Source organism: Neopsephotus bourkii, unplaced genomic scaffold, assembly GCF_033783945.1.
Source record: "Neopsephotus bourkii isolate Nb327-2 ecotype Australia unplaced genomic scaffold, CSIRO-AGI_Nbou_v1 NB_567, whole genome shotgun sequence".
Lineage (NCBI taxonomy): Eukaryota > Metazoa > Chordata > Aves > Psittaciformes > Psittacidae > Neopsephotus > Neopsephotus bourkii.
Genome location: NW_026901068.1, coordinates 1,127,613 through 1,143,921, shown reverse-complemented (window position 1 = coordinate 1,143,921; position 16,309 = coordinate 1,127,613). Strand labels below are relative to the sequence as shown.

Genomic DNA, 16,309 nt, shown 5'->3' with positions numbered 1-16,309 from the left:
AGGGGCTGGGCGGGCATCCCACCTCCATTTGCTATCTACAGATTAGCTTATCAGATATGAGAGGCCTTGTGGAAAGGGTAGCTCTGCTAAAAAATACCAGCAGGCTGGAATAAGAACCAACCAAGTGCAAGAAAAGAGTCACAGCCCCAAACAGCACTCAAATGTGAACTTGCAACTGCACAACTTCGAAAATAGGTTCTGGTACATTGTACTTGTCCACCTCCCCAAAACAATGACTTTCAGAACTTCCAAGGACCTTTAAAGTCTTGCCACACCAAGGCAAATAGCTGTCCTGGTTTAAACCCTGTCATCAAGTAAGACACGCAGCCCACGCTGCTCCCCCCCCTCCCCCCTTTTCTCCTCCCACCTCCCCCGCTCCTGGAGGGACGGGGAGGAGAACGGAAAGAATGTAACTCCCACAGGTTGAGATGAGAACAGTTTGGTAACTAAGGTATAACACAAATCACTGCTGCTACCACCAATAACAATAATGGTAAGGGAAATAACAAGGGAAGATAATACGATACCACCCACCAAAACGAGTTCGACCGAGCAGTGAGTGCCCTTCCGGGTCACTCCCAGTTACATCCTGGGCATGATGTGCTGTGGTATGGAATACCTCTCTGGTTAGTTTGGGTCAGGTGTCCTGTCTCTGCTTCCTCCCAGCTTCCCCTCCTCCCTGGCAGAGCATGAGGCTCAGAAAGTCCTTGGTCAGAGTAAACATTTGAGCAGTAACTAAAAACATCGGGGTTATCAGCGCTGTTCCCAGGATGAAAGTCAAAAACACAGCGCTGCTCCAGCTACTGAGGAGAAAAAAATAACTGCTACTGCTGAACCCAGGACAATAGCCCATTCCCAAACCTTTGTGAGACTAACTACTAATGAATCTCAGTAACACAGAAGCAATCAAAACACGTATTTGTGACAGGGGGCCTTCTGCATATAGCTAAGTTCCTTTAAGGGGTGAGATGTCACTTGATTACTATAGCCTTACGAGTTTTTGTATTATGACTGATATCGTATTGTAATACAGCAATGCATGCTGTACATGTACTTTGTATTCATGTACAAAGATTTTATGAATAAAAACTATAATCCTTGATTGGCTGTATTATTCTAACTTGAATTATAAATATTTAAAGAGATGACTTCCTAAAACAGTACATGAATAGTACATTATTTGCCATGCAGAAGCTATAATAGGATAAATGTTAAATATGATAATCCTGTATTTCAAGTTTGTATTTTTATTCTGTTGAATGGTACAAATGTGAGGAGTGACTCACAGGAATGGTTCTCATGCTATAAAGAGTTTGGGAGCTGCTTATGTGAAGACAGGAGCCACTGACAATATTTCAAAAGCCTGATATCTTGATGAGATTAAGACTTGTCATGTATTCTGTCCTCTACCTCTTCCGAATGTTTTCCCACTCATTTCCCCCCTCTATTCAATATGCTAAATTAAAGCTGTTGTAGAAGGTTTTTATTCTGAATAAAACCAGTGAAAATACAATTTATGCTGAAAGCCAAAGCTGAGGCAAGTCACGTTTTTTTGCTGTTATTTGCTAGCCATTGTAGGTGGGACCCACTCTTGTATCTTCTTGCGAGTAGTGGAGTAAGGTACATACTGTCCGGAAGTGCCACTCAGATTGAATTTATGGTTCTCCCAGATAAATTTCCGAGCAACTGGTGGATGAGTAGTTGGAGGGTCATCCGTCATTGAGTGAAGCCAGCGATGCCTTAAGAGGAAAAAGACACACTGTCATTAAGAAACATTAAATGACCTGTAACAAGCCTTCCTCCCAAGGGTTCTCCTCTGAAGACACTAAGGATTTATTTGGGGAGTTAGTGGTAGTATAATTTTAATCCATTAGGACTTTGAATGAGGGTATAGGATGCTGATTTAAAGTAATTACAGAAACATAACTGATAAGTAAGAGTTCTGCTCCTAAGCAACTGAAAGCACACCCAAGTTTGAATTTCCTGTTCCTCTGTACGCTCAGTATTTGAGCAGACTATTTAATTGTTACCTGTTTGTATGGCCTTAACCAGCCAGCCAGGTCAAAATGACAAAACCACAAGGTCTTGTTTCATTGTCTGGGTTTTTTTTTTTTGTTGGGTTTTAGGTTTTTGGTTTGGTGTGATTACCAAAAGACTACGCTGCACAACAACTTCAGTACCAACTCCAAAGCATTCATGAAGCAACCACTTGGGATATGAATTAATGGTGCAGGTTCACCTACAACGATCAATCACCTAAATGTTTACTGAGTGCACAGTGAAATGATTAATAGCGATCAGGGATGGAGTAATTATCGAGTGATTATAGTGATTATCCTTTACCTAGGAACTAAATGCCAATCCTCCCTTGTGCAAACAACATTAATGATCAAGCAAAGTACTTTCCATAACAATTTACTGAAACACTATAGCAGGGATCAACTGAATTGGTTTCATCCCATTTCTATTACAGTGCCCAGAGCAACTTTCAAACCTGAATAATTATCTGCCAGTTCTTCATTCTGCATGCACAGTTGACAGAAGTGAGGTTATGACTTTTTTTGCAAGCTTATGTATTTTTTACTGAGGTAGAATTAAAGAGGCTTCTGCTAATCAGCTTTTGTCAAAGACTTCGACCTAAAAATAAGAATTCTTCTATTTCAGTTATTATTGGAAAGCCTAAAAATTGCATCTTCAGCCTTTAGCAACAAATCTGGCACACTTCATTGATACAGCAAAACAAAACCTCAATAAAAGTAGTGAGAAACAGACTGACAAGTATATTCTAAATCTGAAGAGCTCTACAGAAGGTTGATTATCTTCCCAGTCAAATAGTTACTAGATTTTTCAGAAAAGCTAAAAATCACAACTTTGGATATAACTTTAGTACTAAATCTCACTTTAAAAAATGTCAGCCACATGTTCATTTTCTAGAAGTTAAAAAAAAAACCAACAAAAAAAACCCCAAAACGAAAGCCACAAGTTATAAGACTAAGGACTGTCAGGAAACTGGATTGAATACAAAACCAGACGGAACCATAAAATCCTTTAAAAGTAAGAAAACCCAACTTGTTTAGAGGTAAAGAAGGGCCTCCTATGGGAAAAATCATCCACTTAGGAGTTTGGAAGTGTTATATATATTAAGTAGCAACATGAATGGGAAGTGGATCCCTCTCTTCCTCCCCCCACTCTCCTTCGTAAGTCTGGTATCATTTGAAGTACACATTTCCACTACTTCTATTATAAAAGATTTGGGGTAATGATTTCTGTCTGGAAGAAGGCACCCCCATAGCACTACAAATCATGGTGTGGTCTGAGGATACAGGATCAGGCCTTGCTCGATTTTAAACCTGGTATTACTGTGGGTGAAGTGATAGAAATAGTTAACGAAATGGATCCAGGTATTATCATCGCCTTGGTTGGCTTAAGCCTTCGGAACAGTAAAGAGAACAATGAAGCGTCAAGATCGGTTAGCAAAACAAAGCAGGCGGTTTGCAAGATAAATCAGTATGTGTAACTCAAAGACAGACCAAACACGTAAATATCTGTAACCCTTAGTAGTTTTGCTGAATAAGGATGACAAGGAAGTAAGAGAGTGGAAAATTACTGCTTAGCACTTAGTGGACTATAAAATGGATGCAAGACGCAATAAAGGTCTTCAGATTTCACCAGAACTGGAGTCCGTCTTTGATACGCCACATATCGATGGCTTGGCTTCATGAGCGAAGATTTGGGAAGGGCTTTAACCACACTTACTACAAGCACGATGACCAAGGGCATATGGGATATGCAAATCTGGCTGAAAAAAGTGTGCTAAGGCAATTAGGAAGTGTCTGACCAGGACTGTCATCTCCTGAGCAATCTTGAGCTACCCATGCGCTGGTCCGCCCACATGCAAGGTTGGATCTGCAGGTTCCCATGCACCTTGTCACCTACCATTTCGTTCCTTGCCCATCCATACAGAGAAGTGAGAGTGAGCCCTTCCAGCCTGCGCAGTGGATTTCTTAGGTGAGGCGCAGGTTGCGCAGAACTGGCCCCATCCTTTAAACCTGAGGTTTAACTGGCACAGCCTAGTTAGCTAGGACGCTGACAGCAAAGTCCACAGGTCATAGGTTTTGTAAGAGTGTCCTTTTTGATGGAAGACCATACAAGGCCAGACGAGCTCCATCAGCCGGGGTTTGAAGATAGGAGTTTTCCTTCTCCCATGAGGAAGGTCTGTCTTCGCTAACGAAGATTCGGGAATAGCTTTACCCATGCATTCTGAACAAGGCTGTCATCTCCTGGATCAATCACAAGCGACTGATGACACAACAGCACAACATCAAGTGTCTAGGCGGGATTATTAGAGGTGTGTTCAGTCGTAAGCCCACAGATGGTAGCCTCACGCCAGTGACTCCTCAGCCAAGCGCACGCACTGGGGGTGAGCAGGATTACTAGTAGGGTAAAACTAACCTGTCTCACGATGGTCTAATCCCAGCTCACGTTCCCTATTAGTGGGTGAACAATCCAACGCTTGATGAATTCTGCTTCACAATGATAGGAGGAGCTGTTCTCCCTCCCCTCGAGAAGAAAAGGGCATTTATTGTCTTCAGTGTGGAGGCTGACATTTCGCGGCGCAGCAAACTGGCATCCCCCGGCCAGAACAGGACTGAAAAGTCCATTTCCTTTGCCTATGAGAACAGGTTGTGGCAGAAGGCACCTGGTTGTGCAGACCAGCCTGGAGCTGCCCTACTCTGGCCCAAGAGTTCAGGTGGAATGGCTCTGAATCTCATTGCAGGTGTAGCTCAGGTGATGCATGTGGTTGGTTTTGACCAGTAAGTCATTACCAGCCTCTGAAATGCCCTGCCCCCATTACACAAACTCTGACCTTAGGTGAACTCCCTCTCCCAGTTCACACCCATCAGAATTGTGTACTAGTGTGCTTCACACCACCTGAGATATCATGCCTCCTGTGAGGAGCATCAGAGTTGGCAGAAACAAGAGTTTCAGGGCTTAAGCCTGGTCACGATTCCCCTCAGAAGCCCAGCATGTTATTTACAAAAGCATTTTGGTTTGCACTTAATCTGTTGTCTCAAACAAAGGCTCTCACTCTCCACTTAAGTAAAAATACATAAAATCTGAAAATTTTATTTTGGGAAGACTTTCCCCTTGACAACCTTCCTCAAAGAGTCCTTTGAAGCTCTGATGTCTCATAGACTCTGTTCTCAGATGCTCAAGAAAAGCTTTTCATGCACTAGATTGAATAGCATGAATAAAGAGATTTGACATCTTGCAGATGGCCAGATTTCCATATAAATTCTCCCTGTAAATCCATGCATGGAAAAAAAAAGGATTCAAAAGCAATTAATGACTTAAAACCTACAAAAAAGCAGACAATTTAGATAGAGCAAAGAAATTCAGGAGCATAGCAGAAGCTCTGAAGAGACTGACGCAGCTTCCTGAACCACAGACCAAAGTCACTACCAAGCAGACTGAGGCTAACGAAGTCGCCGGCCTTTTCCTTGGGTAGATAGATGACAGTATCATCAAATGCTCTCAAGACTCCATGAGAATTTTCCCCCAGGTCTTAAACAAATATTTAAAGGCAAGGAAGTTTCCAACTGAAGCTACAAGGGAATGGAGCCAATTATATGATGTACAAGCTGTCAAACAAGAACTGATGCTATACAAACTCTGCAGCTATTACCATATGTGCATCTGCAAGGTTCAGGCACCATCTACGTAAGTTCAGGATGTTTGCCAACTGGTTGGCATCCACTTTTTTCAACAAAGTTAACCATGCTGCAGTAAAACACAAGGGAAGTGAAGATGTATGTTATGGTCAAAGGGCAGAGAAGAATAGGAAGACAGAAAAAGGGTCAAGAAACATGCTTTTATTTGTTTGCACATGGGAGATTCACTTTGATTTCTCATGCATGCTGCCATAAGATACCATTGTATAGTAATGAGCATCCCATTTACCTGAAACCATATAGTAGTATTTAATCTAGTTATAAACCCCACAGATTTACTGTGAAGCTATTAAAAGGGCAGAATTTTTACCCCCCTACTTTTCTGCTCAATCTTTTTGCCTGTTTTCCTTGGAGGCAGACTTTAAAAGCCGCAGCTTTACAGGAGATTAGCACATTTCTTTACATTTCTTAGTATATTGGCACTTGTAAGTCTGACATGCTACATTCCTTCCTCCTTCAGCTGTCAGATTAACTAAAGAGGATGTAGGTTATTAAACCAGAGTTGAATATTAACTATTCCACAGTAGGAAGTTAGCACCCCTGAGGCTCTTCCAAATATGTCAGATTTGCACCATAAGGAATTAAACATCAAAGCAGAGGACAGACATTATACATAGGACAGTGCTGGCAAAATGAAGTGCCCCTGCAAAAGGAGGAAACTCTTCTCAAATTATAGTTCTTCTTACACTGGGCATAACATATTGAAAGAGCAAATTATTTTTAACTCATTTGTTTACATAAACCAGTTGTCAATCTGTTCTACAAAGTATTTGGCCAAAACACAAACCAACCTAGATTAAACCAGACAAATGGTAAATGGATAGTGGGTGGAGAGCCATGAAAAGACTGAATACGATGCAAGAGAAGCACAGCTAGAATCTAGGACATCAGGGCTTTACTTGCACGGACTTTGGACTCTCCAAAGGAAGCCTTACTTCACAGCATAACCCCACCAAAAGTGGAAAATTGGTTTCCAAGTTTCACACTCCCCCCAAGCAGACTCAAGCTGAACCTCCCAGAATCTTTGAAAAGAAAACACAGAGTCACAAGGAGTTAAAAAACACAACTAAATCAGAATGAACCACAAGCCTACATACTCTTGTATGGCAGTATTTTTTTAAAAAACAAGTCTCAATTCCCTGTATAGTAGACATATGTCAAAACAACTCTTCTGATTTCCTTCAGACTGTGATTTCAGTACATCCGTTGTCAGAAGACATTACATCAATTATTTCAGAATGCTGAAAATACTCAGTGCTTCCTAAAAATGCTACTACAGTATGTTACTACATGAGATGTTTTTTCTTGCTGCTTTTTCTTTTCTCTAGTATCTGAAAAAAAAGGTAAAGGGTAGCTAAATGAACTCTCATTTTATTTTCCCAGACAGTTGTTTTCAGAACTTTTCGATACTCCAAAATGCTTTTTCCCAATTCATCACACATGGTAAGGTCCACCTGACGGTATTTCAACAATCATTCATATTCTATAAGCCTGAAAGTACACAACTGTCCACAAAACTATTCTTCAGGATGCACAGAAGATGCGCAGAAGAAAGGGAGTGTTTCTCCTGCATATCTGCTAGTGTTTTCTATTCCTCCCAAGAAAATAGTGTAATCAGTAAGATAATCTGTAGTGCGATCCTACATACAGTAGGATTTTTAGAAAATCACTGCAAAATCATTACAAACTAGTTAGCATTACTATTAACAAAATAAAAATCAGAAATCTCTAGGTTATCCCTGGTCAATTTCTTTAAAAGTGCCATCTTTAGGCATGACAGTTCCAAAATAGTTTCTGAAAGTAACACCAGCATAAACAATAGTAAAACCTGCTTCCACCCTCAGAGGGTACAACAACATACCCACAAAATGCTCTGCTTAGCTGAATTAACTAAAACCTGATGTGAAAAATCATAATTTAGAAGAAGTATTCAGATCACAACCCAGCTGTTACAACAGTACTTTATATGCTTCCCAGCTGACCAAAGGTTGCTAAGCTTTTCGTCTGTTGAAGGCAGGGCTAGCGTTTTGAGAGAGAAACATTTTTTACAACTGACAGGACAGGTACTATTATACTAGAGACCAAATTCATCTCTTTTTTAATAGAAGTAATTTCACACAACCTAATTTCTTTCTAAAACATTTCTGGGTCCAGTAAACCCACTCAGTTCCCTCTGTATCTGCACAACCCCAATGTTGACGTGGACAGAAACTTGTACAATACATGAACAATACATAGTCTCAGTTCAGAAGTTTATGCCACTTCAAAAATTTAAGATGGTATACCATCAGATGAAAAATAAAGAGTCTTAAAAACTAGCATTTATTCCCACTCAAAATGTTTCTATTTTTAAAGATGTATCTAAATAGTATAAAATTAAATGCCAGTGATTTAGATGTGTCACAAAGCTAGGACTCCTACATAAGAATGAACATCTAGGGTTGCCATGAGATATACAAATTTATCAGTGATAAAAAAGTACCCCCAAAACTGAACAGTACTGCACAACTAAGTTTCCTGATAAAATACCTCAGGAGACAGGACTGTTTACCCATTTGTGCCTCACTGCACTGACCAGCCTTGAAAATAACTAAATTTTTACTGTTTCTTCCAGGGCAATTTTTCCCACACTAACAGAAAACCAAGTTTTTCTACCTCACTAATTTCTGTGATCTAAACAAGCTACTTGATCTTAGAAACAGCACTTTGACACTCAGAAAGAAACCCTTTACTGAGGTTTTTAAGCACACAATAAACAACACATAAGCACAAGCAAAAAAAAGAGAAAACAACAAAAAAGTGTGATTCAAAATAAGGACCATCTTGAAAACTGGCACAATCTAATAGTGCAAGGATAAAAACAACAATTATTATGCAGGTAACAAGGAACAGCTCAGCACTGGCATGAACATGCTGGTTTTGGAGATTCTGATGCCACTTCTAAAAACAATGCCATTAAGCTTTTACTGAAGAAGATAGAAAAAAGCATTCACTGCATTAAATCTAATTTTAATGCTGGGAGAATTTGAAGCAAAATTGACTACTTAGACAATCTGCCCACAGGTTTCTCAAATGTTCTAATGACAGCCGCAATTTAGGAGCTTACATAATTAATCTCAGCCTTGCACAGAACATCTGTCACAGGAACAATAAAAGCCAGTGTTCAGCAACGCTCAGTCTACCCAAACACCTCTAACTTCATACCATCTTTCACTACTTTGTGGCTGAAGTGCTGTTTATACTCCCCAAGAATCAGGTGGCAGTTGGCTTTGCTAGCATAAACCGTTTCTTTATTTGGGATGTGTTTTTCCTGAGTTATTTAGGAAGACAAAAAAAGTACTAACAGCTGTGTGGCCAGAGATCTTGAACTCGAGGTTGTACTTACTACTGAAAGGCATAAACAGAAAATAAAACCTGAAGAAAAAATATAGTCAAGTAGTAGTCAACATACTGAGCTGAGTACCCTGGCCCTTTGCTGTTCATCATCTTGTAGAATATCAAGGTATATCCACTGAAACAATTATGCTGTTAATGGTTGTAGAATAGGGAATGTTGTTGCATTACTGCCTTACCTTCTTTGGGTTCTTGTCTAGAATGGATAATTTAAGCTATTTTTTTCTCCCTCAGGCTGCTCAATGCTATTGTATGCTTTGCCAAACCATTAAGACAGAATCACAGTAAGGAAAATTGGAAGACTGGCTTCACCTGCTCAATCTGGCTGTCAAAATCTTCTTCTCATTCCAAGAAGCAGTGAGCGTGACAGTTAAAGACAGTGGGCAATATAACATTATGAATAGGGATTAAAAGTCTCAAATCTTCTGGCCATATATAAGATAGCTGCACCCAAGAAAACTTTATAATTAATTTTTTTAACTTTCTGCTTTGTAATACAAGAAAATATACAGGCAATTGTGGTGTTTGGCCACATTATTAAGCTAAATGGTTTACCATTCGGGTGGCACCATGCTTCCATCAACTTCCCAAAATGTATTTTTGCCATTCATTTCATCAGTATAGATGACCCATCTGTGGCGACCTTAAATAAACAAACAGAAATATTTTATCAGCTCAAAAAACCAAACTGTTTTCATATAAAGAAAAGAACAAGGAAAAGTATTTTCATAAAAAGTATCTACCATTATGGGCACTTATTTCAAAGTCTCTATAGCTTTTATTTTTCTAAGTCTTCCATATTTCCACTGTTACTGTATTTTGATATGGCTGTATTTAATGCCCTCATGAGGAAACAAGTATTAGCTATTTTATAAGTAATGGGAAATAGGAACTTAGAAAATTTTCAGGCAGAGAAACAGTTTTCTGGGAGGAGTCTTTTCCAAAAGGACATTGCCATTTGTAGCTGAAGATTAAACTAAGTTTCAGCCATATAAAACTAGCAAGCAATGTTTACCAGCAGCTGCTTTCCCCAGGTACCCTACCAGTTAACCTACAGCAGGCAGAGTTCGGCCTACCAAGCATGTCAATTACTTACACATCACCTTCCACCTTTGTTGTTTTAGGTGCTACCTTTTCAAGTACTCTACAAATGTTATTTAAAATCACATTACTTAACAGGAGTTTAAGCTAATCTGTGTCTCTTTGCCATGAAATGCTCACACAAGTAAGTATAGCTACAAGACAGTTTTAAAGGCATTTCTCTTTCTTCCCCCACCTTTTAAGCTACTAGCTTTTAGGTCAGGGACCGAATTCAGCCCTCAATTAGATTATCGTATAGGCGTACCTATATGGAAAACATCTGAGTGTCTTACATTTGTCCTGTATTTCAGATTGACTATGTTGGCAAAGGAACTGAGAGAAGCAACAGAGAAACAAAAGATGTCAAAGCATTTCTTGCCCCCTCTTTAAGACTCACACAAGTTACGTGTGAGGAAGTCAGGCAGACAGCACGTTTTATTTCACTAACAGAAACTACACAAGCTATGCAAAGTTGGACAGTCAGGAGGTGTTCACACTAGTACACATACCAAAGAAGTTTCTTCTGTCTTCATAGTATTTGTTTCCGTATTTGTCAGTTCCTACCAGTGTACCAGTCTTCAAATCATTGACCCTGTGAATTCCCAAAACAACACTTTCAATTACCATCATGTTAGAATTAAGTTGTGATAGAAGTTTCTTAGGGGTTGGTAGAAATCTGTAATGAAAACTCTTAAACATATATATATATATAAAGGTATTAAAAAAACTATGCAAGCTTATGGACAGCAAAACATAATCACCAACTCTGCAACTAATGCCAGCATGCCTTTAATGTGCACTCCAGTGACAGGATAATAAAAGTTATACAAAAAGGCCATTGGGGGTTATTATTTATTTAAAAGCTCTTCATAGTGGAAGACAAAGTGACTCTGCAATATACACAATGTAACACCCACAAAACCTTAAAAGCTGTGGAAGGGATTCCCAGAGACACATGTTAAATACATTTCGTTGAAGATGTTACCATCCTTCTCAACTACTTGTTACAAGCATTTCAGCTTGAATTGCCATGGAAAAGTGGTCAGCACTAAAGCACATTGAGAGATCTCACATGTCCATGTGGGCACTAACCGCCAGGAGGAACAGTAGTATTTTAAGCCATCATAGCTGCTTGCCAAGGAAATGCACACTAAACCCTAAATTACAACTGTTACTTTCTAGCTTTGGTATAACTATGAAAGATGTAAGCATTTAGAGAAAAGCAGAGAAATTCCGAATAAAACCCTTGTAGAGAAAGTCTCCTGACTTGGGTAGATCATTTCTCCAAGTAATTACTTCTAAAATACATCAGTTTTTGCAAGATACACCTTGATCACTCTTCCTGTAAGCACCAAGTCTATTCCTTGAGCTGGGATCAAAGATTCAGTGGCCTGAAAGATGAAAGGGGGCAGTGACTATGTTTATGGTCGGTATAGTTATGAGGAGCAGGTGTGATTTTCCACCTAGCACTACTCTGTTCTAACTTCAGTCTTCTGAACAGAAAAAAAGAGAGCACTGCCTCCAGTCTTGTCTATTCTCTCTTCCTTCATGGTAGAAAGGTTTTCGCACAACCTGTGATCTTTGACTCACATAAGCTCCCTGACAAGACGTTCCTTAAGATGTGCTTAGGAAGAGGCACTCTAGTGAAACCTAACACTCAAACTCTTCTACACTTTTATTTTCTCAGCTCCATTCCTTCTTGAGAACTGCCAGTGTAATAGCTACTGCCTGAAAAGGGAAACAAAGTGAAGAAAACAACTTAGGGAGGATAACAGAAAACAATAATAATAGTAAAACAGTAGCCAGGGAAATTATATATTGTCTTAACTGATACTGCTTAACAGCTTGAAAAAACATTGTGCAAGAGGAAGGTCTACCTGAACTGCTTTCTACCGTGGAGACAGAAAAGTCAGAAGCTGCCTGTCATCACAGCAGGAATACGAAGTTGAGATGTCCCCAAAGACAAGCTGACCTCAAAAATATTGTACCACAAACAAATGAAAAAATGTTTTGAAATGTATAATAACTGTAAAGGGACTAATACACTGACAGGAAGAAAACAACATGCTCAGCTGGAAGAAGAAATAGAATTGATCCAAAGTTTCTAGTGAAGTTCCACAAAGAATGATGATGTTAGTAGACTTACTTAACACTTTACCAGGTTCCTGGCGAAAACAAAACCAAATCAGAAACCCATCCCCAGAAAGCACAGGAGTCCGACATGTTACGATACTACCAGACAGAGAAGGTTACACTGTTGTATAGGAGGTTCAGTACTGTCTTCAGGGCTGGGCTGGTACCACCAGCATGGAACTCAATGGTGTCAGCATGGTATGAAGGGGATGCACCTAGAGACTAGTAAGATCTGCAGCACTACGTGCATAATGCAAGGGGAACATCTGGATATCACAAGCGAATAACAAGTTCTCAATGAGGTGACACTGAGGGGAAAAAAAACCAAAGCTGACCCTAGGCTGTACCAGGTGAACTGAGCTGTCTCCAGTGAACAAAACAAGTATTAAAGCCACTGCATGAAAATACTGATGAGGCCTGATTAGCAACTGTGTAAAATGTTATGTTTAACTGTTCAAAACCAATCAATTTAAACTGCAAGGAAAGAGGGTTATTATGATGACTGGAATAAAAGGCATCACGAAGGCTCAGAAATCCTACCTTGTTTATTCTAGTGTAAGACAGACCTTGATATATAGCAGAGAACCTCACCTTTGCATATCCTCCCTATCCCGTACTCTTTCCTTGACTTCCCACTAGTGATTAAAACCAGGCTTTTTGGGCTACATGGTCAGGCCTACAACATTCACTGGACCCTGAAGAAATGTTTGATTACTTTTCCAAGGCCAGGTACAAAGATAACGGATTACTGACACTGCCAAATTCGGACCATGTACCATTCAGACTTAGTAAATGTGTAGCTCCTCCTGTTTGGGAGGAGCTTCAAGAACAGCTATCACAATTCAAAACACAATTCAAAATACTATCCACAAGGCAGAGATGTGAGCAGGGAACAAAAATAGGATAAAGTTTAATGTGGATGAGTGTGAAGTTCTGTGCTTGGGGGGCAAAGTAAACAGACATGGCTGGAAATAAAGGCTACAACTAATTCTGCAAGAAGATTCCACTGGAGCTAGAGGGCATCCAAAGCTGAGCACAGGTCAGTGGTGACAACCTGTTGCCAAAGAGGCAGATGCATAGTTTGAAGTGTTAAAGAGTTACAGCTCATGAAGCAGGTGAGTTCATTCCTTGTTTTACACAGCAGGATTTCAGCAGCAGCACATGCACAGAAACACAGAAGGTGGCTGCAGCAGAGCTGAGCGTCAGCACGGTGGACACGGCTGTGGCAACAAGGCTAAGAAGAGCTGAGGCTGGAGTGCTGGAGGCTGAGAGACGAAACCTGCCAGGGCAGTACTAACAGCGCAGCATCGAGGAACCCACCAAGCTGCCTAAAGATAAGAGGACAACTGCCGAGGCCTGGCTGGAGAACGCTCTGACCACAGTATCTGCGGCCGACAAGGGCTGAGGGCTGCGAACCGCACCGCACCGCCCCAGCCCACCGCCGCTCGGCCCGCAAGGTGCGCCGCGGCCTCCTCCTGCGGCCTGCCCAGCGCCGCGCACCGCCCGGAGGGAGCAAAGCCCGCCGGCAGCCCCGGTGAGCAGCAGCGGAGGGCCGTCCTTGTGACGGCCCCTCACCCCCAAACTTCGTGAGGGGCAGGGCGCTCGCCGCCCGCCCATCCACCCGTCAAGGTGACCCCGCGGTGCGGCGACGTGGGACCCCCCGCCGCCTGTGCCGGGCGCGCCGGACGCTGGGCGCCCCGTTACCTCAGCAGCTGCCACATGGCACCGCGGACGCCGCCGTGGCCGCCGAGGTGCTTCATCGCCCTCTTCAGCAGCTGCACGTACTCCGCCATCTTGGAGCGGTGCCGCCCCCTCCCGGCTCCCCCCGCCGTTCCGGCCTGGGGCTGCCCCGCCTCCCGCCGCGACAGCACCAACTCCCTCTCCCAGCGGCGGAGCGGGGACCGCAGGGCACAGGAGCTGTATCGCTGTCCCTCGTTTGTTTGGTGGTTGCCGACGCTCCGTGGTGGGGCTGTCCGGGCCTGGAGCAGGCCCGCCGTGGCCGATACACCGCCCTCCAGGCAGCTCGGTGCTGTCCTGCCCTGCTGCCGAGTGGGTTACTCCTCATCCTGCCTCAGCCCCGCAAGCAGCTCTTCAGCCATCCACTGCTGCTCTGTGATCCACTCCAATGAGGAAGGTGGCACCACCGTCCTTATTAGCCGTCCTGCAAGCAGTTGTAGGCTGCCATTAGATTTCCTTCTCCACCAGGCTGTAGGTTCAGAACTCCCTCACAACTCATCCTCACAAATACATGTGTCCTTGGCTGATGGCCGTTGCAAAAACCTTCAGCTGTAGTTGGATCTCACCGCTCTGCTTTAACAGCACCCTGGTATCCCAGGTACTGCCACTCCAGGCAAAAGCATGACAGCTCCCCAGGGCGGGCAGACCACACTTTTCCGAGTACATCTATCATGTGTTTGTTTTTTTTTTTAAACCCAGAAACAACCAGCAGCAAGATCCTTTTTCTGGCCTTTGCTAAGGTTGCCGAAGGGTATTTTCTGATGAAGATGCTCAGATTTGTACTTCCAATCTGCATAGTCTAAATCCACAGAAAAGTGGCTGCTCACATGTGAAAAATCAAGAAAAATTCAGGATAGGGACTCCCTCACCTTTTATTTTTGTTTTTAATAAAAATGTCTACTGTCTATCCTTTTTTTCCACACAGGTCACAGCACAAGTACTGAAAGTGGCAGTGAGAAGCCCAGGATTGCCTAGACCAGAAAATAGGAGGTAGGGGAGGTGACATCTCACCTCATGCAAACTGTGGGTGATGGTCCCTGGCTTTTTCTAACTCTGGGAGGCTATTTAGGAACATGTATCTCTTATCCACCTTTCCATCTACATCTCATCCCACTGTCTTCTGGTTCTGCAGCAGCAGGAAGAAATAGTTTTGATTGCCGTGCTGGGGACACTGGGAGTACTTTACCGCTGTTACTGCAAGGCTGGTCTGGCAGGGTGCGGAAACTACTTTACTGACCTTCACAAGGGCTGAAAATAGATCCATGTTACCTTGTCAGAGCAGGCAGGACTTGGAAAAACACTTGGTGAACACAGACCAGTGTTGTAGCCAGCACTGGCTGCTCAGTGGAGCCCAGCTGTCTCAAAGAGGCCAAGCAGCTGGGCGCCAACACTATGGGAACTGGGGATTTGGGAACAGAGAAAGCAGGAGCTGAAGTGAAATATTAAGTAGGAAAATGAGACTGTGAAAAAGATCTGCCAGCCAAGGTCACAGTGTGGAAATATAATACCCATGTTAACGTATAGTATGGTGTCTAAGTTTCCCGTTCAACAGTTTTTAATTTAAACACAAGTGATTTTGTGTTCAGACAGAAAACACAAGCCCTACTGATTTGGTGAGCTGTGCTGTAACCACAGCATCTGTTTTGTGGCAAGTCTCAGGCTTCAGTACACTTGTGGCAGGTTATTTACATTTTCTCAATTAAAACTCTTAGAAAATTTGCTAAATATATTAAAATACACTCAGGTAATTGTACATGAGCAAGCAGAAAGCCAGGAACATTTGCAGTCAGAATTCACTTGTTCTGTTGTCCATAACTTCATATATAAAAAGCATTATTTTGATATAAATTATTGACAATGGAGTGTAAAATATGACAGAATTAAGTCAATTAAGTCAGCCAGCTTTTGAAGCATTGGATAGGTTCAGCTCTTGAATCTATTTCTGAGACTGTTGTTTCTGTAACTGGGGTAATTTTCATTGACTGACAGTATAATTCCATGAGCATTTTCTCTGCTGGCCATTAAATAATGTTTTCTTCCCAAGAGTGAAAATGATCTGGATCACTTCATTGATCCTCACAGCACCACGGTTCTTAGACTGAGACTACTGTGGAGAATGGGGCATTGTGACACAAAGCTGTAAGAAGGGAACTTGTTAATGTGACAGTGATCCTACAGAAGATTTTGTTAAAATTCATTCTTAATAGAAGGAACATTTTACAGCATCTTCAAAT

The 16,309-nt window shown here is 41.9% G+C and overlaps 1 protein-coding gene across 1 annotated transcript; it reads right to left on the bottom strand.

The window, feature by feature from the left end:
* Positions 1-1,468: 1,468 nt before the first annotated feature.
* NDUFA12 (NADH:ubiquinone oxidoreductase subunit A12) lies at positions 1,469-14,403 on the bottom strand. The gene is given in 5 exon segments (XM_061351308.1): positions 1,469-1,739; positions 9,681-9,768; positions 10,715-10,797; positions 14,043-14,182; positions 14,185-14,403. Coding segments are annotated over 5 exon segments (711 nt in total). The 3' UTR covers positions 1,469-1,558.
* Positions 14,404-16,309: the final 1,906 nt, after the last annotated feature.